Source organism: Sinohyriopsis cumingii, chromosome 9 (genome assembly GCF_028554795.1).
Source record: "Sinohyriopsis cumingii isolate HCF-2022 chromosome 9, ASM2855479v2, whole genome shotgun sequence".
NCBI classification, from domain to species: Eukaryota; Metazoa; Mollusca; class Bivalvia; order Unionida; family Unionidae; genus Sinohyriopsis; species Sinohyriopsis cumingii.
In genome coordinates, this window is record NC_142969.1 from 47,149,969 (window position 1) to 47,177,544 (window position 27,576).

Below are 27,576 nucleotides of genomic sequence, written 5' to 3' on the forward strand. Positions count from 1 at the left end.
ATGTTTTAATACAATTTAAGGCATATATGAACGGTCAATGAAATATTAAGTGTAAAAATAACTGAAGTAAATGTACATGTTATTCGGCTTATGTAACATAAAGGTTCTGCTTTAATTATCCATATTCATATTGTCCGAGTTACAAAGCTTAATAAAATACGAGAATACACGCATATACGTATCCGGAATATGTTATCGTCGTTTAATTAATTAATGGTAACACGATTAACACCTGTAAGAATACAAAAATATATCATATTCATAACTAATGAGCGGGAACTAACGAACAGTCTTTTCTTCTTGACAGGAAACGACAAATTGTGATGCAGGTAAAGTTTGCACGTGCTATTTGGGAGCGAATAATGCCTGTTTGGCAGGTTTTTGGATTGCATGAACTATATAAAAATGTTTATAGTACGCGTACTGGATGATTAAATGAATGAATGGGTGATATAATATATCAATGAATGAAGTTACCACTGTAGACAAAGACAACACGAATAAACACAACTTTACAACAGTTACATTAGAAACAAACGCAAACGTACTATCATTATCAACAATAAAATATTGTAAAGAGTAATTTATTTCAACGATCAAACGGATACTATCCCTCTGAAAAGCAGAATGTCAAACCAGTATGGAATAATTACGTGTTACAAACATAATACACTATACAACATGATCATTAAACATTGCCCATCAATGGCATAGTTGCGTGTCAAAAGTTTCAATAATAATAATCATAATAACAATAATAAGGATTATTTAATCATGTTTAGCATTACCGATAGAGAGATATGGTAGGATACTTTTAAATAATCAGAACCAAGGCCATTGATTGTTTTATACTTCACGCAGCCTTTGTACAACTTAGCACATTCACAAAAATCACAACCAATTTAACACAAAAAAAACTTCAGACGATTGTGTGCAAATGTCAGTTTTACTCATTATTCGAGCATCTTGTATTTGAAATTTAGTAATATGTTCAGTTAACCGGTACTATACTGTTGCTATCATAATCTCAGATTTGGTAAATATAGTTATTATAATATAGGTTAAGAATATTTGCATGTGTATAATTTTATATAATTTGCATAAATATAGTCTGTTTACTCATAAAAAAATGAGTTGATTAACTTTTGTTTCCCAATGAAGTGTTATCAATGAAGATATATAATATTTTAGCAAGAATTCAGAGGCAAGTTCAAAGTCATTGAGTATAAGTATGAAAGCGGGAACTTCCGACTTCAGACAAGTTTTTGATAGATATATTTGCATCATATTTTGCGTGCACCGCCCCTGAAATGATTTATTATCGAGCTTAAGATGATACTTCATATCCGATGTAGAGCTACCTGTATCACCAACTAATATATCGGAATTACAGTATTTAAGACAAAGATGACTATCATACTATTTAGACTTATCATATGGAAAACATTATCTTGATCTTTAGCTATCAAGAGAGAGATTAATAGAGTGTACATGTATCCGCGGCAACCTTTTAATATATTTCTTACAGGGGCAGAAGTTGAAAGGCAGAATGTAAAGAATGGTTTTACAGAGGGAGAATATCATTTTTTTAGATTTCGTGTGGATGTAAAACAGTCGGTGCATTCGAATAGGATACAATGCATGCACATACATTGTTAACCTGCATTAATGTGCATGAGTGAGTCAAGACCATGGCAACCATATATAAACTCAGAATGAAAGCTTTATGACTCGTTTCCGTTCATGATATGTGATTTAGCTTGATTAACTCAGGCGTACCACCTGTCAGTCAATATATCATTGCTATCATTAATTGTATAATTTGAACTCTGTATGAGTTGTACTTTATTTGAATGTCTGTTACTAACATCTCTGTTACAAAAACTTGTAGTATTTCTCTATTCAGATCAACATTTCCGAGCTAGATAAAACAAATCTTGAAGGTGATGTTGTATGTATGTTCCATCCATTATACGTCTTCTACAAGTTTGGAAAGACTCAAATAATTGTATAACAGTATTTGTGGAGTTCCCCTTGTACACTCACACCCACTCACCAAGGAAACATTAATTTAAACTATATAATTACGATCGTCAGAAAATGAACTTGACCGGAGGTGTAAACTAATTCCAATGTAATTCTCAGCTTTACTAATTTTAGTATGCTGCCATTTAATTCACATCTGCTTACTGATTACATTACTCAGTGTATTTGGCGATAGCAGTGTTTAACATGTTCGACACAAAACTACAGCAATTTAAGAACATTCAGTCAATTATAGTCTGGGCAAATATCACTCAACTGTGGCAGTTAAAATACTGGTCCAAATATTTACCTGTACAGGTAGTTCCATTTCCAACAAGTCCATTTTTACAGGTACAGTTATAGCTGCCAGCTGTGTTACGACACTCGGCATTGACGTGGCAAATATCTGGGACACTGCATTCATCGATGTCTAAAGAAAATGAGTCATTAAGTAAGTTTATGTTTACAAACCTTGCCGTTAGACCGAATGCAATATACTGAAATCGATAAATCTATGTATATTAAACATGCGCACATTCATTCGTTGGATCAGAAGATGTGGTTATTCAGTTTCCATCAAATTGCAAACTTTTCAGTGAGCCCAATACGCACAGGCTTGATTAAGACTTCATTGAGGGAACTGTGCACAATATACATATTAATTAACGATAGAACCAATAAAATGTACTTTCTTGCAACAGTATTCAAAATCCTAATGCCTTTAAAATGATTCCATTTAAACGTTTGTTTCATTGCTTGATGAAAAAGATCATACTTTTGCGCCAAGTTGTTTAATACTACTAATCCTTGATTTAATGAAAGAAGGCAGACCATTTAATAGCTATTATTATATCGAAAGTGGACTATTTCGGCCTAGTGTAGCTAAACCCGTTTGGATTTAAGTGGAGCATGTTTATTACGTGAGGATAAAAGACATCTCAGACCAAGCATTAATCGCATGGTCCCGATCGAGTGATATGAATGATGGAATCTTGAATGCTGAGTATATTTAATAAAGAAACACATTATTATCAAATTAATTGAATGATCTGTGAATACAATTTGTATGAATATTTCAGCGTGGTCTGACAATTTTATTTCCGCGAAACGCAGACAGGATAGTGTCCTCATAGAACGTTCTCGGGTATAACGGTTTCGGGTATGGACTACGGGTGTGTTTTGCAAATGCGATCAGTTAAAGTAGATGTCGCCTCATTTCCCATTGTTGGTTCATCACAAGTTGGGGTATGCAATGGGAGATAACCAAGTCGTTCCAATTAAATAATATTTTATTCCAAACATCTTAAAGCGGATGAATATGATGCATTCCAAATTACGCATGCAATGGTACGCTCATTTTCAGTGTCGAAAATGTACATCCAAGTAGAAGGCGAGGTAGGTGTAAGGTTAACTGACAATACAAGTGTGTATTTATTTAGTGAGGGAAGTCATTATAGATATAAATATGTGTACCACCTTTTTTATATGTCATAGACGTTACTTCTTAACTCGGTTGAAATATAAAAAAGCAATTCCATCACCAAACTGATGTTCTGCGTCTTATTGTATCCTTCAAAAGCAATTAAAGAATCCTCAATATATCTTTGTAAAAATATGTTTCTCAAAGACCATATCTTTTGAGAATGATACAGTCCTCACATTAACAAGATAATATAGTTCTCTGCTCGACCTCAGGTCACAAATTAGCATTTTCTAAACACAACCATTACCTGATGGAAAATGATCAGCTAGAATGGTCTAATGAACCTTGTTTACTTAAAACACAATAGCCTATAAAATTCAATTTGGAATCACCAAAACGCTGACTCATATTAACATGTTTACCTAAATAATAATTCGGTTAATAAGCTCATACACATAGAGAATAATGAGGTTATTATTAGTTGTTTACATAAATGAAACACAAAATGAAACAAGTCAATCAGGTCAAGGAGAAATGAACTCAATTTTGGACAAGGTCAAGTCCAGCAAACAATGTTACATTACAATTTCAAAGTTAGATTTACAATATGGATAACACTGTCTTGAACTTTAATTATTGAAAGCAAGCTTCATAGAGTCTACCTTTATCTGAGGCAAAAGTTGAATTCAGTACACGCGAATAATTGGAAAGGAATGTGTGTGTGTGTGTGTGTGTGTGTGTGATTAGGATTTTTAACGTAGCTTTAACAATTTTTCAGTCATATCGCTTCCCCCTGCGGGTCCGGGGTTGTAGAATTGGCCCGACGTGCCTCGCTACGTGTCGTAAAAGGCGACTAAGTAGAGGCAACCTGTTTGCCGTGGGTTGCGTCCCGTGTCGGGGGAGGAAAGGATCCTGGTAGTTGAGCAGAGGCTTTCCCTGCAATACACTACTTTGGCCTCTACTTCTCTTAGACGGGTGGTCGGGATGGGCCCGGTTCCGACAAATCGGCTGGTCACGCCGAGCCCTAGGAGGTCTTTATTAACTTTCTCACCTTCTTTCTCTTTCTCCTTGTATCTCTCTTGATACCACCGTTGCCCCTATATTCTATTCCTTTATATTTCCCTTTTCCAAGTCTTAGAAGGCTTCCTAGAAGGCGGTGGCTTAACGGGTCAATCGGGGGGTAATTTTACCGACCTTAGAAACTGGCGACTTCACTGATCAATCAAAGGTAATTTTATCAACTGAGCATGGCATTTGTGTATCCCTGGCACTTGAAAAGTGTCCCCTTGTTGGGCTCCTTGGTGGGTGGGGAGCACGGGTGCTGAATTTTTAATCTAGCCATCATGGATAATTCCAAAAAAAATTCAAAATAAAAGATCGAAACCCTTATCAGAGTCTGACGATGAACCATGTAGTGTGGAGTCATTTCCACGCTTCATGGTAATACAGTCAAAAGATGCCACGAAACCGCTTGCCGCACTATCTCCATTTGTCATCGAAAAGACTATCACAGGATCGATTGGCACACCCAAAAGTGTTAAAAAGTTGAAATCGGGTTGTCTTCTTATTGAGTGTGAGCGACGAGGTCAATCAGACAATATCAGGAAAATGAAAACGTTCTTTGATATCCCAGTAACCTCATTCGCTCACACCACACTGAATACGTCCAAAGGCGTGATTCGCTGCCGTGACTTGGCTGGAGTCACCGATGCTGACATCATCGAAGGAATGAAAGGTGAAGGTGTCACTGCAGTCCGACGAATACGTATTAAACGTAATAACAATCTGCAGGACACCAACACCATTGTACTCACCTTCAACAGGCCAACTGTACCCAAAGTGGTAAAAGTTGGCTTTTTGCATGTAAAGGTAGAGATTTACATTCCCAACCCCCTTCGATGTTATAAGTGTCAAAAATACGGCCATCACGAAGACCGCTGCTCCAAGAGCCAAATATGTGGCCGATGCGGAGACAATGCTCATCAGGAATCTGATTGTAGAGCAACTCCGCATTGTGTCAAGTGCGGAAAAGAGCACCACGCAAATTCCAAGGATTGCGATACCTGGAAACAGGAGAAGGAAATTCAGAGGGTAAAATACACAAATAATATTCCCTATCCAGAAGCCAGAAAAATTGTACAGGCAAAAACAGCCCATCCTGGCCCATCCTTCTCCACTGTAGTGAAGAGCAATCCTAAAACAACGAAGGACGCTCAAACACAAACAGAAGCACCCGATTCAACACCAAATTCAAACACCCCCCATTACCAAGCACAGAAAAACACGGCATCTACTCAGACTACATTTAATAATACCCAACAACCTAAATCACCAAAGAGTAAAAAATCTCACGGAAACAGGCAACAAAAGGGGTCAGATGACCCCATCAAACTTTATAACAGGTTTGGAGACATCGAGAGCATGGATGCAGAAGAATCTGCTCCATGCGCCCAAGGGAACTCCAGACCTACAAACAAAAAATTCACCCCCGTACTTCCTCCAGAGAAATAACAAAACAAATTCCCTCTGCGAAAGGTCTAACCTAGCTCCACAATCTTTAATTTCAATTTATAATGAAAAACACTATCATACAATGGAATTGTCGAGGACTTAAAGCAAATTACAATGATATTCTCCTGCTTTTAAACGAACATGATCCTGCGGTACTATGCCTTCAAGAAACATTCTTGAAAGATACGGACAATATCACATTTAAAAACTACTCCCTGTTTAACACCTGCTCTCCAAATGTTGATAGGGCATCAGGAGGAGTTTCTGTTATTGTAAACAACAGAGCTCCTCATAGCTTCATTCATTTAAACACCAATTTACAAGCCATTGCTGTAAGCGTCACTCTACATCGAGTGATTACATTTTGCTCTATTTATTTACCACCAAACACTAACCTAGTACCAAACGAACTCGACAATCTTGTTCAACAGCTTCCCGCACCCTTTGTTTTACTCGGGGATTTTAATGCCCATAACATTTTATGGGGATCAAATCATATAAGTGACAGAGGTCACAAAGTTGAAGACTTTATTTCTAGACACGATCTGTGTCTATATAATACCAAAACCCCTACATATTTACACCCAGGCACGGGTACATACACAAGCATCGATTTGACAATTTGTTCTCCTTCTCTGCTTTTGGACTATGAATGGAAGGTCGCTGATGACCTTCACAGCAGCGATCACTTCCCAATCTTTCTTGTAAATCTTAACTCTACAGTCGATGAAGTAATTCCACAATGGAATTTAAAGAAGGCCGACTGGGCCAAGTTTGAAACACTGTGTAAAACTAGGCTGAATGAGGATACAGTTTTCAATGTTGACGACACCATTCAGCATTTTACATCTATTTTAATAGAGATTGCAGAAGAATCCGTTCCCAAGTCCTCGCCATATTGTAAAAGAACCCAAAAACCTTGGGTCACTAAGGAATGTAAGGAAGCCATTAAACTACGCCGAGAAGCATTAAGGAAATTTAATAATCAACCGACGCCCGAAAACTTAAATATATATCGCATTGCCCGGGCCAAAGCTCGCCGCATAATCAAAGAAAGTAAAAGAGCATCATGGAAGAAGTATGTTTCTTCTTTAAACTCTCGTTCCTCTGTTAAGAAAGTTTGGGACACTATACGCAAAATAAACGGAAAGAGAAAGCAAAACCCTCTCCGACATCTGACACTGAACAATAACAACTTTAGTTCAAAACGTGACATTGCAAATATTCTTGCTGACAGTTTCTCGAAAAATTCCTCATCATCTAATTATTCAGAAGCCTTCCGAAAACTTAAAACTCAAAAAGAAAAGTCATGTTTAAAATTCACATCCAACAACTCGGAAAGTTATAATCAATTGTTCTCACTATCGGAGCTTAGGGAGGCTTTAGATAAGGCCCATGATACATCCGCTGGGCCTGACGAGAGACATTACCAGTTTCTGAAACACCTTCCAGAATCATCATTAACATCTCTTTTGAAACTCTTCAATGATTTATGGATTACTGGTAATGTACCAAAAATCTGGAAAGAAGCAACTGTAATACCAGTCCCCAAACCCGGTAAAGATAGCGAAGACCCCAACAGCTATCGACCAATTGCACTCACAAGCTGTGTGTGCAAAACAATGGAACGAATGATCAATTCTCGGCTTGTCTGGTATTTGGAAACTAACAATTTAATATCTCCTTCCCAAAGTGGCTTTCGATATGGCCGGAGCACCAGTGATCATCTGGTTAGACTGGAAACATTTATTCGCGATGCATTTATTAAGAAAGAACATTTAGTAGCGGTTTTCTTTGATTTAGAAAAGGCCTATGACACGACATGGAAGTACGGGATACTAAATGACCTGAACGATCTAGGTCTAAAAGGCCGTCTGCCCTCTTTCATATCCAACTTTCTCTCCGACAGAGAATTCAAAGTAAGAGTCGGCTCTACCCTCTCAGATCTGCACGAGCAAGAGATGGGTGTGCCCCATGGCAGTATTTTATCTGTGACGCTCTTTAACATTAAAATTAATAGCATCACCAAGTGTTTGACTCCTGGTGTGGATTGCTCGTTATACGTTGATGATTTTCTAATATGTTATCGGTCAAAGCACATGCATACAATTGAAAGACAACTGCAGCAAAATATAAACAAAATTCAAAATTGGGCCAATGCAAACGGTTTCAAATTCTCGAAATCAAAAACGGTATGCATGCATTTCTGTCAGTTACGAAAACATCACGATGAACCGAACCTCACACTGGATGGAACACTTATTCCAGTTGTTGAGGAAACCAAATTTTTAGGTATAATCTTTGACAGAAAACTGACCTTTATTCCACACCTAAAGAACTTAAAAGCTAAATGCTTAAAAGCACTTAACCTACTTAAAGTAGTAGCGCACACTGACTGGGGTGCTGATAGAAAAGTCATCCTAAATTTATACAGAACGTTTATTCGCTCCAAACTAGACTATGGTTGCGTTGTGTATGGTTCTGCCAGAAAATCGTATCTTAAAATGCTTGATCCAATTCATCATCAGGGAATGAGACTGGCTCTGGGAGCATTTAAAACATCCCCGTGTGAAAGCATTCTAGCTGAGGCGAATGAACCACCGTTATCGCATCGTAGAGAAATGCTTTCCGCACAGTATGCTCTGAAATTAAAATCAAACCCTCTGAATCCTGCTTTTTCGGCTGTTTTTCAACCCAAATACAAAACATTATACGAAAATAAACCAAACGTCATACTTTCCTTTGGCATTAGAATATCATCCAGCCTTCACAATACAAATATAGATCTTTCTAAAATTCAGAAAACATCCATCTCCGAAACACCACCCTGGCTAATTAAACAACCAAAAGTACGTTTTACGCTACACGATGGAAAAAAATCCGAAACAAACCCTTCTATCTTCCACAACTCTTACCATGAACTCCTCACCGAATTTAAAAACTACACCAGAATTTACACTGATGGATCAAAGGATGAGGAAAAGGCTGCTGCAGCCTTTGTTTGTGGAAATCACACAACGCAAGTTCGCTTACCAAATGGAGCATCAATTTTTACAGCCGAAATCAGAGCAATAAACCTTGTTCTGCAACATATAGAAAAGAACTGTATTTTAAACTGTATCATCTTCTCCGACTCGCTATCAGTACTCCAGTCACTACACAATCGAAAACTGGAGAACCCATTATTGAAAAACATACTCGTCAAATATACCGAGCTGAGTGTCTCCCACAATATAATATACTGTTGGTTACCTAGCCACATTGGTATTAAAGGTAACGAAAAAGCAGATCGCGCTGCTAAAATGGCCCTTTCTCAAGAACCATCTGATTTTAAAATACCATATACTGATTTTAAACCTTGTATCAGAAAGTTCTTACGTCAGAAGTGGCAGGCATCATGGAATGATGCTGTAAATAACAAACTTCATGCAATCAAGCCAACTCTAGGAGAATGGACTCCTTCCTACAGAAGCATTCGTAGGGAGGAGGTAGTCATTGCAAGAATCCGAATTGGTCATACTTATATCACCCACACCCACATACTAAAAGGTGAAGACCCACCAGAGTGCGTTTCTTGCAATGAACCATTCACTGTCAAGCACTTTATGATAGAGTGCTTTGACCTACAACCTACGCGCGATCGTTATTACATTGTGCATGACATGAAAGAACTTTTTGATAATATAAACATCACTCGTATTATAGAGTTCTTGAAAGCCGTAAATATTTACTCTAAACTCTGACTTTTATGCTATCACCTTGTGCAGTTTTATGCAATATATATACCGTCCCATTTTAATACCTATTCATCTTTTTTACATCTCCCGTTGATCGGGATTCTTTATTTTGCACCGTTATCATCTTACCGTTTTTAATTTCAACCATTTGTTCTTTTATATCGCTGGTCGATATAGGACCTTTTATAAGTTTTAAAAGATTATACAAATAACACTTTGTTTGGCGCTAAATAGCCTAAAAGTGCTGATGCGCCGTTAAAAAACAATCAATCAATCAATCAGTCAAGCACTTTATGATAGAGTGTTTTGATCTGCAACCTACGCGCGATCGTTATTACATAGTGCATGACATGAAAGAACTTTTTGATACTATAAATATCACTCGTATTATAGAGTTCCTGAAAGTAGTAAATATTTACTCTAAACTTTAACTTTTATGATGTCACCTTGTGCAGTTTTATGCAATATATATACCGTCCCTTTTTAATACCGTTTCATCATTTTTCATTAACATACAGCATTTACATCCCCCGTTGATCGGGAAGCTTTATTTTTCACCGTTACCATCTTACCGTTTTAATTTCAACTATTTGTGTTTTAATATCGCTGGTCGATATGAGACTTATCAAAATTTTTAAAAGATTATACATATAACATTTTGTTTGGCGCTAAATAGCCTTACAGTGCTGATGCGCCGTTAAAAATAAAATCAATCAATCAATCAATCAATCAGTTCTACAGCTTGGCTTTGACTAAGAATAATAATTTTAAAACAATCCTCTGTGGGTTCCGCTTCACCCCCATCTCCCTACAATATACCACACAGTTGCATGTTGGAGACAGAAGGAAGATTAATATAGCATCTGATTCTTACTTTAAATAATTTCAACATGCCGCCATGCAATTTAGATTTCGCTTAAGCCTAACTGTACATTATCTTACAAGGTTTTAAATATATGGCAGTGTTTTTAAATCCTCAATGTGTACAAAAGGTTCAAAGGAGATGGAAATCAAGTCACACCTTTATCTGACCATAATCTAGAAATATAAAACTTTGTCATTTTAATAGCACATTGAGAAGATAAAGATGAACAAACTTTTTTCTTGACAGATAAAGGCCAACCGCCTTACAAGACTATGTTTTAATACAATTTAAGGCATATATGAACGGTCAATGAAATATTAAGTGTAAAAATAACTGAAGTAAATGTACATGTTATTCGGCTTATGTAACATAAAGGTTCTGCTTTAATTATCCATATTCATATTGTCCGAGTTACAAAGCTTAATAAAATACGAGAATACACGCATATACGTATCCGGAATATGTTATCGTCGTTTAATTAATTAATGGTAACACGATTAACACCTGTAAGAATACAAAAATATATCATATTCATAACTAATGAGCGGGAACTAACGAACAGTCTTTTCTTCTTGACAGGAAACGACAAATTGTGATGCAGGTAAAGTTTGCACGTGCTATTTGGGAGCGAATAATGCCTGTTTGGCAGGTTTTTGGATTGCATGAACTATATAAAAATGTTTATAGTACGCGTACTGGATGATTAAATGAATGAATGGGTGATATAATATATCAATGAATGAAGTTACCACTGTAGACAAAGACAACACGAATAAACACAACTTTACAACAGTTACATTAGAAACAAACGCAAACGTACTATCATTATCAACAATAAAATATTGTAAAGAGTAATTTGTTTCAACGATCAAACGGATACTATCCCTCTGAAAAGCAGAATGTCAAACTAGTATGGAATAATTACGTGTTACAAACATAATACACTATACAACATGATCATTAAACATTGCCCATCAATGGCATAGTTGCGTGTCAAAAGTTTCAATAATAATAATCATAATAACAATAATAAGGATTATTTAATCATGTTTAGCATTACCGATAGAGAGATATGGTAGGATACTTTTAAATAATCAGAACCAAGGCCATTGATTGTTTTATACTTCACGCAGCCTTTGTACAACTTAGCACATTCACAAAAATCACAACCAATTTAACATAAAAAAAACTTCAGACGATTGTGTGCAAATGTCAGTTTTACTCATTATTCGAGCATCTTGTATTTGAAATTTAGTAATATGTTCAGTTAACCGGTACTATACTGTTGCTATCATAATCTCAGATTTGGTAAATATAGTTATTATAATATAGGTTAAGAATATTTGCATGTGTATAATTTTATATAATTTGCATAAATATAGTCTGTTTACTCATTAAAAAAAATGAGTTGATTAACTTTTGTTTCCCAATGAAGTGTTATCAATGAAGATATATAATATTTTGGCAAGAATTCAGAGGTAAGTTCAAAGTCATTAAGTATAAGTATGAAAGCGGGAACTTCCGACTTCAGACAAGTTTTTGATAGATATATTTGCATCATATTTTGCGTGCACCGCCCCTGAAATGATTTATTATCGAGCTTAAGATGATACTTCATATCCGATGTAGAGCTACCTGTATCACCAACTAATATATCGGAATTACAGTATTTAAGACAAAGATGACTACCATACTATTTAGACTTGTCATATGGAAAACATTATCTTGATCTTTAGCTATCAAGAGAGAGATTAATAGAGTGTACATGTATCCGCGGCAACCTTTTAATATATTTCTTACAGGGGCAGAAGTTGAAAGGCAGAATGTAAAGAATGGTTTTACAGAGGGAGAATATCATTTTTTTAGATTTCGTGTGGATGTAAAACAGTCGGTGCATTCGAATAGGATACAATGCATGCACATACATTGTTAACCTGCATTAATGTGCATGAGTGAGTCAAGACCATGGCAACCATATATAAACTCAGAATGAAAGCTTTATGACTCGTTTCCGTTCATGATATGTGATTTAGCTTGATTAACTCAGGCGTACCACCTGTCAGTCAATATATCATTGCTATCATTAATTGTATAATTTGAACTCTGTATGAGTTGTACTTTATTTGAATGTCTGTTACTAACATCTCTGTTACAAAAACTTGTAGTATTTCTCTATTCAGATCAACATTTCCGAGCTAGATAAAACAAATCTTGAAGGTGATGTTGTATGTATGTTCCATCCATTATACGTCTTCTACAAGTTTGGAATGACTCAAATAATTGTATAACAGTATTTGTGGAGTTCCCCTTGTACACTCACACCCACTCACCAAGGAAACATTAATTTAAACTATATAATTACGATCGTCAGAAAATGAACTTGACCGGAGGTGTAAACTAATTCCAATGTAATTCTCAGCTTTACTAATTTTAGTATGCTGCCATTTAATTCACATCTGCTTACTGATTACATTACTCAGTGTATTTGGCGATAGCAGTGTTTAACATGTTCGACACAAAACTACAGCAATTTAAGAACATTCAGTCAATTATAGTCTGGGCAAATATCACTCAACTGTGGCAGTTAAAATACTGGTCCAAATATTTACCTGTACAGGTAGTTCCATTTCCAACAAGTCCATTTTTACAGGTACAGTTATAGCTGCCAGCTGTGTTACGACACTCGGCATCGACGTGGCAAATATCTGGGACATTGCATTCATCGATGTCTAAAGAAAATGAGTCATTAAGTAAGTTTATGTTTACAAACCTTGCCGTTAGACCGAATGCAATATACTGAAATCGATAAATCTATGTATATTAAACATGCGCACATTCATTCGTTGGATCAGAAGATGTGGTTATTCAGTTTCCATCAAATTGCAAACTTTTCAGTGAGCCCAATACGCACAGGCTTGATTAAGGCTTCACTGAGGGAACTGTGCACAATATACATATTAATTAACGATAGAACCAATAAAATGTACTTTCTTGCAACAGTATTCAAAATCCTAATGTCTTTAAAATGATTCCATTTAAACGTTTGTTTCATTGCTTGATGAAAAAGATCATACTTTTGTGCCAAGTTGTTTAATACTGCTAATCCTTGATTTAATGAAAGAAGGCAGACCATTTAATAGCTATTATTATATCGAAAGTGGACTATTTCGGCCTAGTGTAGCTAAACCCGATTGGATTTAAGTGGAGCATGTTTATTACGTGAGGATAAAAGACATCTCAGACCAAGCATTAATCGCATGGTCCCGATCGAGTGATATGAATGATGGAATCTTGAATGCTGAGTATATTTAATAAAGAAACACATTATTATCAAATTAATTGAATGATCTGTGAATACAATTTGTATGAATATTTCAGCGTGGTCTGACAATTTTATTTCCGCGAAACGCAGACAGGATAGTGTCCTCATAGAACGTTCTCGGGTATAACGGTTTCGGGTATGGACTACGGGTGTGTTTTGCAAATGCGATCAGTTAAAGTAGATGTCGCCTCATTTCCCATTGTTGGTTCATCACAAGTTGGGGTATGCAATGGGAGATAACCAAGTCGTTCCAATTAAATAATATTTTATTCCAAACATCTTAAAGCGGATAAATATGATGCATTCCAAATTACGCATGCAATGGTACGCTCATTTTCAGTGTCGAAAATGTACATCCAAGTAGAAGGCGAGGTAGGTGTAAGGTTAACTGACAATACAAGTGTGTATTTATTTAGTGAGGGAAGTCATTATAGATATAAATATGTGTACCACCTTTTTTATATGTCATAGACGTTACTTCTTAACTCGGTTGAAATATAAAAAAGCAATTCCATCACCAAACTGATGTTCTGCGTCTTATTGTATTCTTCAAAAGCAATTAAAGAATCCTCAATATATCTTTGTAAAAATATGTTTCTCAAAGACCATATCTTTTGAGAATGATACAGTCCTCACATTAACAAGATAATATAGTTCTCTGCTCGACCTCAGGTCACAAATTAGCATTTTCTAAACACAACCATTACCAAATGGAAAATGATCAGCTAGAATGGTCTAATGAACCTTGTTTACTTAAAACACAATAGCCTATAAAATTCAATTTGGAATCTCCAAAACCCTGACCCATATTAACATGTTTACCTAAATAATAATTCGGTTAATAAGCTCATACACATAGAGAATAATGAGGTTATTATTAGTTGTTTACATAAATGAAACACAAAATGAAACAAGTCAATCAGGTCAAGGAGAAATGAACTCAATTTTGGACAAGGTCAAGTCCAGCAAACAATGTTACATTACAATTTCAAAGTTAGATTTACAATATGGATAACACTAACTTGAACTTTAATTATTGAAAGCAAGCTTCATAGATTCTACTTTTATCTGAGGCAAAAGTTGAATTCAGTACACGCGAATAATTGGAAAGGAATGTGTGTGTGTGTGTGTGTGTGTGTGTGTGTGTGTGTGTGTGTGTGTGATTAGGATTTTTAACGTAGCTTTAACAATTTTTCAGTCATATCGCTTCCCCCTGCGGGTCCTGCGTTGTAGAATTGGCCCGACGTGCCTCGCTACGTGTCGTAAAAGGCGACTAAGTAGAGGCAACCTGTTTGCCGTGGGTTGCGTCCCGTGTAAGGGGAGGAAAGGATCCTGGTAGTTGAGCAGAGGCTTTCCCTGCAATACTCTACTTTGGCCTCTACTTCTCTTAGACGGGTGGTCGGGATGGGCCCGGTTCCGACAAATCGGCTGGTCACGCCGAGCCCTAGGAGGTCTTTATTAACTTTCTCACCTTCTTTCTCTTTCTCCTTGTATCTCTCTTGATACCATCGTTGCCCCTATATTCTATTCCTTTATATTTCCCTTTTCCAAGTCTTAGAAGGCTTCCTAGAAGGCGGTGGCTTAACGGGTCAATCGGGGGGTAATTTTACCGACCTTAGAAACTGGCGACTTCAAGGTCAATCAAAGGTAATTTTATCAACTGAGTATGGCATTTGTGTATCCCTGGCACTTGAAAAGTGTCCCCTTGGTGGGTGGGGAGCACGGGTGCTGAATTTTTAATCTAGCCATCATGGATAATTCCAAAAAAAATCAAAATAAAAGATCGAAACCCTTATCAGAGTCTGACGATGAACCATGTAGTGTGGAGTCATTTCCACGCTTCATGGTCATACAGTCAAAAGATGCCACGAAACCGCTTGCCGCACTATCTCCATTTGTCATCGAAAAGACTATCACAGGATCGATTGGCACACCCAAAAGTGTTAAAAAGTTGAAATCGGGTTGTCTTCTTATTGAGTGTGAGCGACGAGGTCAATCAGACAATATCAGGAAAATGAAAACGTTCTTTGATATCCCAGTAACCTCATTCGCTCACACCACACTGAATACGTCCAAAGGCGTGATTCGCTGCCGTGACTTGGCTGGAGTCACCGATGCTGACATCATCGAAGGAATGAAAGGTGAAGGTGTCACTGCAGTCCGACGAATACGTATTAAACGTAATAACAATCTGCAGGACACCAACACCATTGTACTCACCTTCAACAGGCCAACTGTACCCAAAGTGGTAAAAGTTGGCTTTTTGCATGTAAAGGTAGAGATTTACATTCCCAACCCCCTTCGATGTTATAAGTGTCAAAAATACGGCCATCACGAAGACCGCTGCTCCAAGAGCCAAATATGTGGCCGATGCGGAGACAATGCTCATCAGGAATCTGATTGTAGAGCAACTCCGCATTGTGTCAAGTGCGGAAAAGAGCACCACGCAAATTCCAAGGATTGCGATACCTGGAAACAGGAGAAGGAAATTCAGAGGGTAAAATACACAAATAATATTCCCTATCCAGAAGCCAGAAAATTGTACAGGCAAAAACAGCCCATCCTGGCCCATCCTTCTCCACTGTAGTGAAGAGCAATCCTAAAACAACGAAGGACGCTCAAACACAAACAGAAGCACCCGATTCAACACCAAATTCAAACACTCCCCATTACCAAGCACAGAAAAACACGGCATCTACTCAGACTACATTTAATAATACCCAACAACCTAAATCACCAAAGAGTAAAAAATCTCACGGAAACAGGCAACAAAAGGGGTCAGATGACCCCATCAAACTTTATAACAGGTTTGGAGACATCGAGAGCATGGATGCAGAAGAATCTGCTCCATGCGCCCAAGGGAACTCCAGACCTACAAACAAAAAATTCACCCCCGTACTTCCTCCAGAGAAATAACAAAACAAATTCCCTCTGCGAAAGGTCTAACCTAGCTCCACAATCTTTAATTTCAATTTATAATGAAAAACACTATCATACAATGGAATTGTCGAGGACTTAAAGCAAATTACAATGATATTCTCCTGCTTTTAAACGAACATGATCCTGCGGTACTATGCCTTCAAGAAACATTCTTGAAAGATACGGACAATATCACATTTAAAAACTACTCCCTGTTTAACACCTGCTCTCCAAATGTTGATAGGGCATCAGGAGGAGTTTCTGTTATTGTAAACAACAGAGCTCCTCATAGCTTCATTCATTTAAACACCAATTTACAAGCCATTGCTGTAAGCGTCACTCTACATCGAGTGATTACATTTTGCTCTATTTATTTACCACCAAACACTAACCTAGTACCAAACGAACTCGACAATCTTGTTCAACAGCTTCCCGCACCCTTTGTTTTACTCGGGGATTTTAATGCCCATAACATTTTATGGGGATCAAATCATATAAGTGACAGAGGTCACAAAGTTGAAGACTTTATTTCTAGACACGATCTGTGTCTATATAATACCAAAACACCTACATATTTACACCCAGGCACGGGTACATACACAAGCATCGATTTGACAATTTGTTCTCCTTCTCTGCTTTTGGACTTTGAATGGAAGGTCGCTGATGACCTTCACAGCAGCGATCACTTCCCAATCTTTCTTGTAAATCTTAACTCTACAGTCGATGAAGTAATTCCACAATGGAATTTAAAGAAGGCCGACTGGGCCAAGTTTGAAACACTGTGTAAAACTAGGCTGAATGAGGATACAGTTTTCAATGTTGACGACACCATTCAGCATTTTACATCTATTTTAATAGAGATTGCAGAAGAATCCGTTCCCAAGTCCTCGCCATATTGTAAAAGAACCCAAAAACCTTGGGTCACTAAGGAATGTAAGGAAGCCATTAAACTACGCCGAGAAGCATTAAGGAAATTTAATAATCAACCGACGCCCGAAAACTTAAATATATATCGCATTGCCCGGGCCAAAGCTCGTCGCATCATCAAAGAAAGTAAAAGAGCATCATGGAAGAAGTATGTTTCTTCTTTAAACTCTCGTTCCTCTGTTAAGAAAGTTTGGGACACTATACGCAAAATAAACGGAAAGAGAAAGCAAAACCCTCTCCGACATCTGACACTGAACAATAACAACTTTAGTTCAAAACGTGACATTGCAAATATTCTTGCTGACAGTTTCTCGAAAAATTCCTCATCATCTAATTATTCAGAAGCCTTCCGAAAACTTAAAACTCAAAAAGAAAAGTCATGTTTAAAATTCACATCCAACAACTCGGAAAGTTATAATCAATTGTTCTCACTAGGGAGGCTTTAGATAAGGCCCATGATACATCCGCTGGGCCTGACGAGATACATTACCAGTTTCTGAAACACCTTCCAGAATCATCATTAACATCTCTTTTGAAACTCTTCAATGATTTATGGATTACTGGTAATGTACCAAAAATCTGGAAAGAAGCAACTGTAATACCAGTCCCCAAACCCGGTAAAGATAGCGAAGACCCCAACAGCTATCGACCAATTGCACTCACAAGCTGTGTGTGCAAAACAATGGAACGAATGATCAATTCTCGGCTTGTCTGGTATTTGGAAACTAACAATTTAATATCTCCTTTCCAAAGTGGCTTTCGATATGGCCGGAGCACCAATGATCATCTGGTTAGACTAGAAACATTCATTCGCGATGCATTTATTAAGAAAGAACATTTAGTAGCGGTTTTCTTTGATTTAGAAAAGGTCTATGACACGACATGGAAGTACGGGATACTAAATGACCTGAACGATCTAGGTCTAAAAGGCCGTCTGCCCTCTTTCATATCCAGCTTTCCCTCCGACAGAGAATTCAAAGTACGAGTGGGTTCTACCCTCTCAGATCTGCACGAACAAGAGATGGGTGTTCCCCAGGGCAGTATTTTATCTGTGACACTTCTCAATATCAAAATTAATAACATCACCAAGTGTTTGACTCCTGGTGTGGATTGCTCGTTATACGTTGATGATTTTCTAATATGTTATCGGTCAAAGCACATGCATACAATTGAAAGACAACTGCAGCAAAATATAAACAAAATTCAAAATTGGGCCAATGCAAACGGTTTCAAATTCTCGAAATCAAAAACGGTATGCATGCATTTCTGTCAGTTACGAAAACATCACGATGAACCGAACCTCACACTGGATGGAACACCTATTCCAGTTGTTGAGGAAACCAAATTTTTAGGTATAATCTTTGACAGAAAACTGACCTTTATTCCACACCTAAAGAACTTAAAAGCTAAATGCTTAAAAGCACTTAACCTACTTAAAGTAGTAGCGCACACTGACTGGGGTGCTGATAGAAAAGTCATCCTAAATTTATACAGAACGTTTATTCGCTCCAAACTAGACTATGGTTGCGTTGTGTATGGTTCTGCCAGAATATCGTATCTTAAAATGCTTGATCCAATTCATCATCAGGGAATAATACTGGCTCTGGGAGCATTTAAAACATCCCCGTGTGAATGCCTTCTAGCTGAGGCGAATGAACCACCGTTATCGCATTGTAGAGAAATGCTTTCCGCACAGTATGCTCTCAAATTAAAATCAAACCCTCTGAATCCTGCTTTTTCGGCTGTTTTTCAACCCAAATACAAAACTTTATACGAAAATAAACCAAACGCAATACTTGCCTTTGGCATTAGAATATCATCCAGCCTTGACATTACAAATATAGATCTTTCTAAAATTCAGAAAACATCCATCTCCGAAACACCACCCTGGCTAATTAAACAACCAAAAGTACGTTTTACGCTACACGATGGAAAAAAATCCGAAACAAAACCTTCTATCTTCCACAACTCTTACCATGAACTCCTCACCGAATTTAAAAACTACACCAGAATTTACACTGATGGATCAAAGGATGAGGAAAAGGCTGCTGCAGCCTTTGTTTGTGGAAATCACACAACGCAAGTTCGCTTACCAAATGGAGCATCGATTTTTACATCCGAAATCAGAGCAATAGACCTTGCTCTGCAACATATAGAAAAGAACCGTATTTTAAACAGTATCATCTTCTCCGACTCGCTATCAGTACTCCAGTCGCTACACAATAGAAAACTGGAGATCCCATTATTGAAAAACATACTCGTAAAAAATACCGAGCTGAGTGTCTCCCACAATATAATATACTGTTGGTTACCTAGGCACACTGGTATTAAAGGCAACGAAAAAGCAGATCGCGCTGCTAAAATGGCCCTTTCTCAAGAACCATCTGATTTTAAAATACCATATACTGATTTTAAACCTTGTATCAGAAAGTTCTTACGTCAGAAGTGGCAGGCATCATGGAATGATGCTGTAAATAACAAACTTCATGCAATCAAGCCAACTCTAGGAGAATGGACTCCTTCCTACAGAACCATTCGTAGGGAGGAGGTAGTCATTGCAAGAATCCGAATTGGTCATACTTACATCACCCACACCCACATACTAAAAGGTGAAGACCCACCAGAGTGCGTTTCTTGCAATGAACCATTCACTGTCAAGCACTTTATGATAGAGTGCTTTGACCTACAACCTACGCGCGATCGTTATTACGTTGTGCATGACATGAAAGAACTTTTTGATAATATAAACATCACTCGTATTATCGAGCTCTTGAAAGCCGTAAATATTTACTCTAAACTCTGACTTTTATGCTATCACCTTGTGCAGTTTTATGCAATATATATACCGTCCCATTTTAATACCTATTCATCTTTTTTACATCTCCCGTTGATCGGGATTCTTTATTTTGCACCGTTACCATCTTACCGTTTTTAATTTCAACCATTTGTTCTTTTATATCGCTGGTCGATATAGGACCTTTTATAAGTTTTAAAAGATTATACAAATAACACTTTGTTTGGCGCTAAATAGCCTAAAAGTGCTGATGCGCCGTTAAAAAATAAACAATCAATCAATCAGTCATATCGCTACGATGTCTGCAGTGTGGCAGTTTTATAGTGATGTCTAGCACTGAGGCATCGTGCCGCAGACATGTAGCATGATATTCCACCCAGTCACATTATCCTGACACCAGGCCGACCACTCCTAACACTAAACTCTTAATGCTGAGCGCCTAGCGAGGCAGCTGTTAGTTCCAGTTGTGTATGTCTTTGATATGACTCGGCCGGTGATCGAACCCACGATCTCCCGCTTCCGAGGCGGATGCTCTAACCACTAGACCACCGGAGTGGTGAATTGGAAAGGAAGATTTAGAGAACTTTGTACAGATGATGAATATCATTTATTGAGATTTGACGGGGAGGTAATAAAGTAGGCACATTGGAATAGGGTGCAATGCGGGAACACATATTTTAAGGTACTATCTGTCAATGAATATTACATGACTATCATTAAATGTATAATTTGAGTTATGTCTGATTTACACGCCATCTAATTGTCTAACACTCACATCTGTGTTACGGTTATCTAGTTTAGTGTTCAAGTGAGCATTTCCCGATCTTGAGTCATACATCTTGAAAGAGCTGTTTTAGTATGCTCCATATAATATATTCCATCTAAATTTGTACAGTGACTAAAAGTAATATTTGCATAAAACGACTGTTTGAATTCCCCCTCTCGTCGTCACCCCAAACCCCCTTCCGCCGCAACGAAACATTGATTCATACCAAACAATTACATTGGGATGTTCGTCGGAAAATGCATACGACACAAGGTGAAAACTAAGTAAAATATAAATCTCAGCTTAATTAATTTAATATGCTGCCATTTAATTAATATTTTATTCAAACTTGTCAGTTTATTACGCTAGGTTTGTGTTCAGCCGATAGCAATTTTTGCATGTTCAAGGCAGAAGCTTTGCACCATACGATCATTCACTAAATTAAGTTCCGGTTAAATATCTCCTGAAAACGGCAGTTCAAGTTCTCACCCAAATATTTACCTTCACAGGCAGTTCCATTATCAGAAAATCCATTCTTACAGCTGCAATTGTAGCTGCCTGCTGTGTTATGACACTCGGCACTCTCTTGACATCTATCTGGGTAAACGCATTCGTTGATGTCTAAAGAAAACCAGACAATAAATCAGTATGTGATCATCAAACCATACAGCCTCATTTGGGCATACGTATGATAGAGACATCAATGATGAACTGTGCACACTATTCATAATAGTCAACGATGTGACCAATGAAACTTACTTTCTTGGAACAGTATTAAAACTATGCATACCTTTCCGTTAAGAACGGTTCATAATCTTAAAACGTTTCGCTGCTGTTTGTGTTCGCATTAATAAAAATAATAATAATAATAATAATAATAATAATAATAATAATAATAACGATAATAATAACATTAGCTTCAATAATAGCTTTTAATTTAATTGTGTTGAGCAGCAACGCTAATTTCACGTATGGTCTTCATAAATTGTAATACAAGCAACATATGCATATACGTCGGTAAAAAATAGTAATCCTAGTTAAACTACTGGGAAAATGGCATGTAGATCAAAGGGGGACGTATAATAATAAAATAAGAGAAGATATGAATAATTTAGCCTCGAGCGAATGCAATAATTTTCCGGGTTTAATGCTGATCATAGTTTCCATTACTAATACTTTCACTGTTTTGTTGTAGATTAAACTTACAGAAAGTGTTTAAAATTAATAGACTTTATTCAGAAACATTTTGTGGTCCAAAACATATAAAAGTTCTTTCTAAAATTTATAAAATAACAACCCAATGATTTCGTCTGCGGTGATAGTAGATTGCCATTTGAATATTAGTTTAGTCAAGGCAGTTTGACGGGAATTGAGTTCGCCTGAATGCCGATTGATGTAAATCAATAACAATATTATAATTCTATTTATTGAGAGATTAAAATAGTGGGTAGAAATGTTTCTATGATGTTTTGGGTCATTCTTGTATATAGTTATTCAGTACAGTTTCAGAACACTTTTACGTGCATCATTTGAAAGAATACAGCCCGTTTAATCTGTAAAAGAAATGTTATTAATTTGTGTATTTTAATGAAGATTGTTATTAGTGAAGATGCCATATAGGTTTGAGAGAATTCAGATGCAAAACATTATTGAACATAAGGATGAGTGCAAGAACTTCAGACGGTCTCTGAGTGTAGTTATGGCCAAAAAAGAGGTTTTGACAGATATATGCGACATGTAAATATGAAGAATTGTTGGATATACTTTTATCTGAGGCAAGATATAAATTATTAATATCCTGATAAATAGAACGGCCTAATGTAAATATTCATTTCATGGAGGAAAAGTATAATCTATCAAATTTGGACGGTAAGTTAAAACAATCGGTGCATTCCAATGTTTTAAGGTGCAAAAAACTACTAATAAATATGACTAGTTCACTGCCAATGCATATCATTTAATATATAAACTGCACTAAATCTTCTCTACACTTACGAAAGCCTGTACGACTAATGGTAATGGGTACGATCATCTATATTAGTGCTCAAGTCAAGTGAACATATTGAATATGGGTCACATATTGAAGCCACAATAGTATGTTCACAATTTCGGAAATGACTAAGAATAATATTTGCATTATAGTATTTTGTAGATTCCCACATTCCCAGCTCACCAACGCCAGCAAAAATATTGAAACTCACAATTACGAAGAGATGTTCGTCGGAAAATGAATGTGACATTAGGTGAAAACTAAGCAAATACAATTCGTACCTGAACTGTATTTAATATGCTGCCATTTCATTTAGGTGTTCGGTCGATGGCAATGTTTTTACGTGTTCATTGCAGAGACACTGCACCATGCTATCATTCACTATATTATCCTCTTGTTAATTATTGCTCAACAATATCATTGAAAGTTCTTCACAAAAATAATCACCTGTACAGGTAGTTCCATCTCCAGTAAATCCATTTTTACAGGTGCACTTATAGCCGCCTGCATTGCTCTGACACTCAGCATTGCTGTGACATCTATTTGTGTTGTTGCATTCTTCAATCTCTGTAGAAAGCGATTCATTAAACAAACTATGTGATCATCATACCATATTTGTAGACCTAAATGCAATATAGTATAATCGGGAATCTAACTTTGTTAATCATTTTATTAGCACTGCACATTCATTCATTAGCTGCCTCAAGAACGTGATTATCTCATTTGCGTAGAACTGCAGCCTGAGGGAAACTGCTGAGCTACACTTGTTTATAAATTGCTCGATACGCACGCGCATGAATGAGATATGTACACAATCTACATAATTGGCAACTATAGTAGCAATTGAATGCCTGTTTAAAAAGTTTCTTTAATATTATGTATAGCACTTTGTTGCCTGTCAAAATCTTAACATAATAATAATAATAATAATAATAATAATAATAATAATAATAATAATAATAATTGTAATAAATATAAGTATAATTTTGATTAACATATATTGCATTAATACTAAATCCCACACATGCTAATATGACCAGTGGTATCTACATAAAAGCAACAAATCTTCGACGATTTCAACGCACGTGTCATTGAGGAATGCTTATCACAGCACACAGTAGCCTCTTCAGTAAAATCAGCTGCTGACACCGCCAGACGAAACTTCCGGTCATTTAACTTTTGATTATACTTACTTGTATTATTAAGGACACAAACCTTTGAAATTTATACATCTTTTCTTTTTTTAAGTTTTACTCGTGTCAAAGTTTACTTATTGACATATTCTTTGAGTTTCATAAATGCGGTTTTATCTAAACATTCATTTAATAAAATACTTGTATCGTCTACGGCTCGTGCATAGAGTGTTAATTCAAGTATTCACTGCCAGATTCGACCACTAATATGCGTTAGTCCCACCTCATGTTTGGTAATGTTTTCAAATGAAATTGGTTTCTACTATCAGGTTCGAATGAATTTAGCTTTGTTTGCCTTTTCAAGTAAATGCATGCCACGTGATGTTCTGGCCACATGCGAGGGTGCCGCATACGACATAACAATGTTCTTACTACATAATAGTTAATTTGGTTAAAATATAATATGTGAACAACTCAGATCTGGGTAATGTCTTGGTCTGTTCTTGGGAAAAGTAGTTTAACTCCACCCTGTCCCATTCATCTCTGAATATTGTGTTACTAATAAAGTGATTAAACTTTCATTAAAAATCCAGAATTCATGAAAGAAATTAGTACTAAAGAAATTAATGTCATAAATGCCAGCTTTTAATAAGTTTCCATTCGTGACAATCAAAATAAAGTGAAAACGAGCCATCATCCTAAAGGTAACATTATATACCAGTTTCGAGTTCGTGTTTAAATGTCATTGCATGTTTCATCGTCTATTACAAAAATACTGACCTTTATGGTATCCTAAAGGAAAACCAATGCTTGTCCATGGACCTGTTCCATATAATACGGTTCCATATTGGACAGATGTATTGGGGTGATATAGCGTGTGATTGCCAGTTGTGATATTTATAGTCAGAATAGTATAATTTGTTTTCCTGTGTGTCGACACTGTATACATTCCTTCTAGATTTAGCCTTTGTTGATCAAGCATCAACTCGTCAGCCTTATTGGTTTCAACAACGACAAATAGATAGTCGCGAATATCTCCACCAGTTAAATTTTCCGGCAGTCCAAAAGTAACATTATTGGAAAACGTTGAAATCGGTCGAAGACTAATCATAGACGGGTCACTTCCGTTGGTATAATTGCTTTGGCCATATTCCATGACAAATACTGGTTTAGAAGAATGTATATAAACTGGCGTAGTTTCCCATCTTTCTAAAAAATTTCCCCTTTCAATAGTATAGTTTTGTCCCTGAATTGACACGACAGTATTGCTAAACGTGGATATTACCCTATACCTGTAACCAGGCAACAACGGAACTGTGATATATTCCTGATCTAATGCACAAATCGGAACGATTTGTTCTACTTCATGTTGACATGATCCTCCTATTGGTCTACCAAATCCACACTTACACCCAGAAAAGACCGCAATTGGTTTGCTGCTCTGAATGAATGTTCCTGTGAGATCTTGTCCGTGCTGTACCTGGAAAGTTTCCAAAGTTGACATTTCCAGGGAAAATACGCTTCCTGTTGGATATCTTATACCATATATATTTATCTTATCAGATGTTTTAAATGTTACATTGACTGTCGTGTTGTTTTCTATTGCAGCAATTACAAATTGACTCATGGTTCTGTTTGCACTATTATCTGTAACAACTACATATTCGGTTGATAAAGAAGATATGGGCAAAGCCAGGTACCCTTCAGTAGCATCCAATCTAGGATTCAAATTTTCGATAACGTAAATAGAAACAGGTTTATTTGCAGTTACATAAACACCTTTATTCAGCAGTTCATTGCGCGAGTTCATGAGTCTGTTGTCGAGACGTATCAGCTCTGTTCCGGACCTTATCTGAAGTGTCTTGTTCATACTCACGAACGGTGCGAATATGTTGATAGTGGTTTCGGTATCACAAGAGACATATATAACCGTCGATGCCACTGTCTGCTCCGTAACTGCAAGAACGAATTCTTTCCCCCAACTTGCATGTTCTGAAAAATGAGTCTTTGTTATATTGATGAAACATTCCCTTTTTTGCCATTATTCTCTTCATTTATGTATCACACTTAAATAGATCACCGGTAAATTAGTGTCTCTATTTTGCAAGAACCCATCTTACGAAACGTATTAAGAATAGATTGTCATCACCTATAGTTTATGCTAATTACACAAGTCCCCAAAACATGCAACGTTTATGTATATCTTCTTGTTTATATTGTGATAAATATAGCTGACCATTCTTTCGCGTTACCATTTAGCGATTCATTGCTAGATCTGGTGTTAGGTACGTATTGGATGAGACGTATGGATATTTACAAGACCTGCAAGTACCTCTGGTAAGGATTACCAAAGAAAGTGTATGTTTTACTATTGTTTTCGTTACAACATCTCACAATTAAAACACATTACAATCCGCACATTGTAGTACGAAAAGTCGTAAGATTTCATACAGGAGTGCAATCTTGCCCAAGCTCATATTTTTGACTGCGACGGAACCCATGTTTTAGTGCATTTAAATGAAAACACATTTCTCCGAAATATTGCATCATTTTATATCATGTCATATTTAATTCAAATGTATAACACTATATTATGAACATCTTTCTGAAAAATATGTTAATTTTTGTGTTTTTTATACTCGGATGTTTCCGTAATGTGAGTGTCTATTAAAATATACGATTGGAAAGGAAATATGAAAATAAAGTTCGTCGCTAGGTTCTTAACGTAAAACTGAAGAATGAATTATATAGTTGACGTTATTAGCTAGACTTTAATAGGAGTTAAATTAACTCCATACCCAGAAAGTATAATACGAGTTTAGCCATATTTATTCGTAAGCGTCAATGGTGTTTGAAAAATAATAAAGCCATGCATCCCAATACTTAGAGCAGTTCTCTACAACAAAAAGTTACAATCTTAAACGTCCATTCTTTTAGGGAGCATGAAAGAAAAGGCGCATCATAAAAGCGGGTTAAGTCTGAGCAGCCAGAAATAAAACTACTATTGATGGGGTTCCATGACACAAGCTGTTAGCTCACCTTCGCACAATATGCCTATGGAAACATAATTACTTTAAAAATTCAAAACCACAATCTCATCATAGCTAATCACGTGTTCATTTCACCATTGGGTTTCCTACATCAAGTTTGTTTAAGTACTTAAA

General features: G+C 36.6%; 1 protein-coding gene across 1 annotated transcript in view; it reads right to left on the reverse strand.

The window, feature by feature from the left end:
- Positions 1 to 206: 206 nt before the first annotated feature.
- Positions 207 to 27,576, reverse strand: part of LOC149791751 (uncharacterized) — a 29,975-nt gene continuing 2,605 nt past the window's right edge. The window contains exons 3-8 of the mRNA XM_089969471.1: positions 25,193 to 26,404; positions 23,727 to 23,846; positions 21,791 to 21,910; positions 13,171 to 13,290; positions 2,336 to 2,455; positions 207 to 232 (exon numbers count right to left, since the gene is read on the reverse strand). Coding sequence (XP_089825597.1) covers positions 207 to 232; positions 2,336 to 2,455; positions 13,171 to 13,290; positions 21,791 to 21,910; positions 23,727 to 23,846; positions 25,193 to 26,404 — 1,718 coding nt within the window. The remainder of the gene's footprint in view (positions 233 to 2,335; positions 2,456 to 13,170; positions 13,291 to 21,790; positions 21,911 to 23,726; positions 23,847 to 25,192; positions 26,405 to 27,576) is intronic.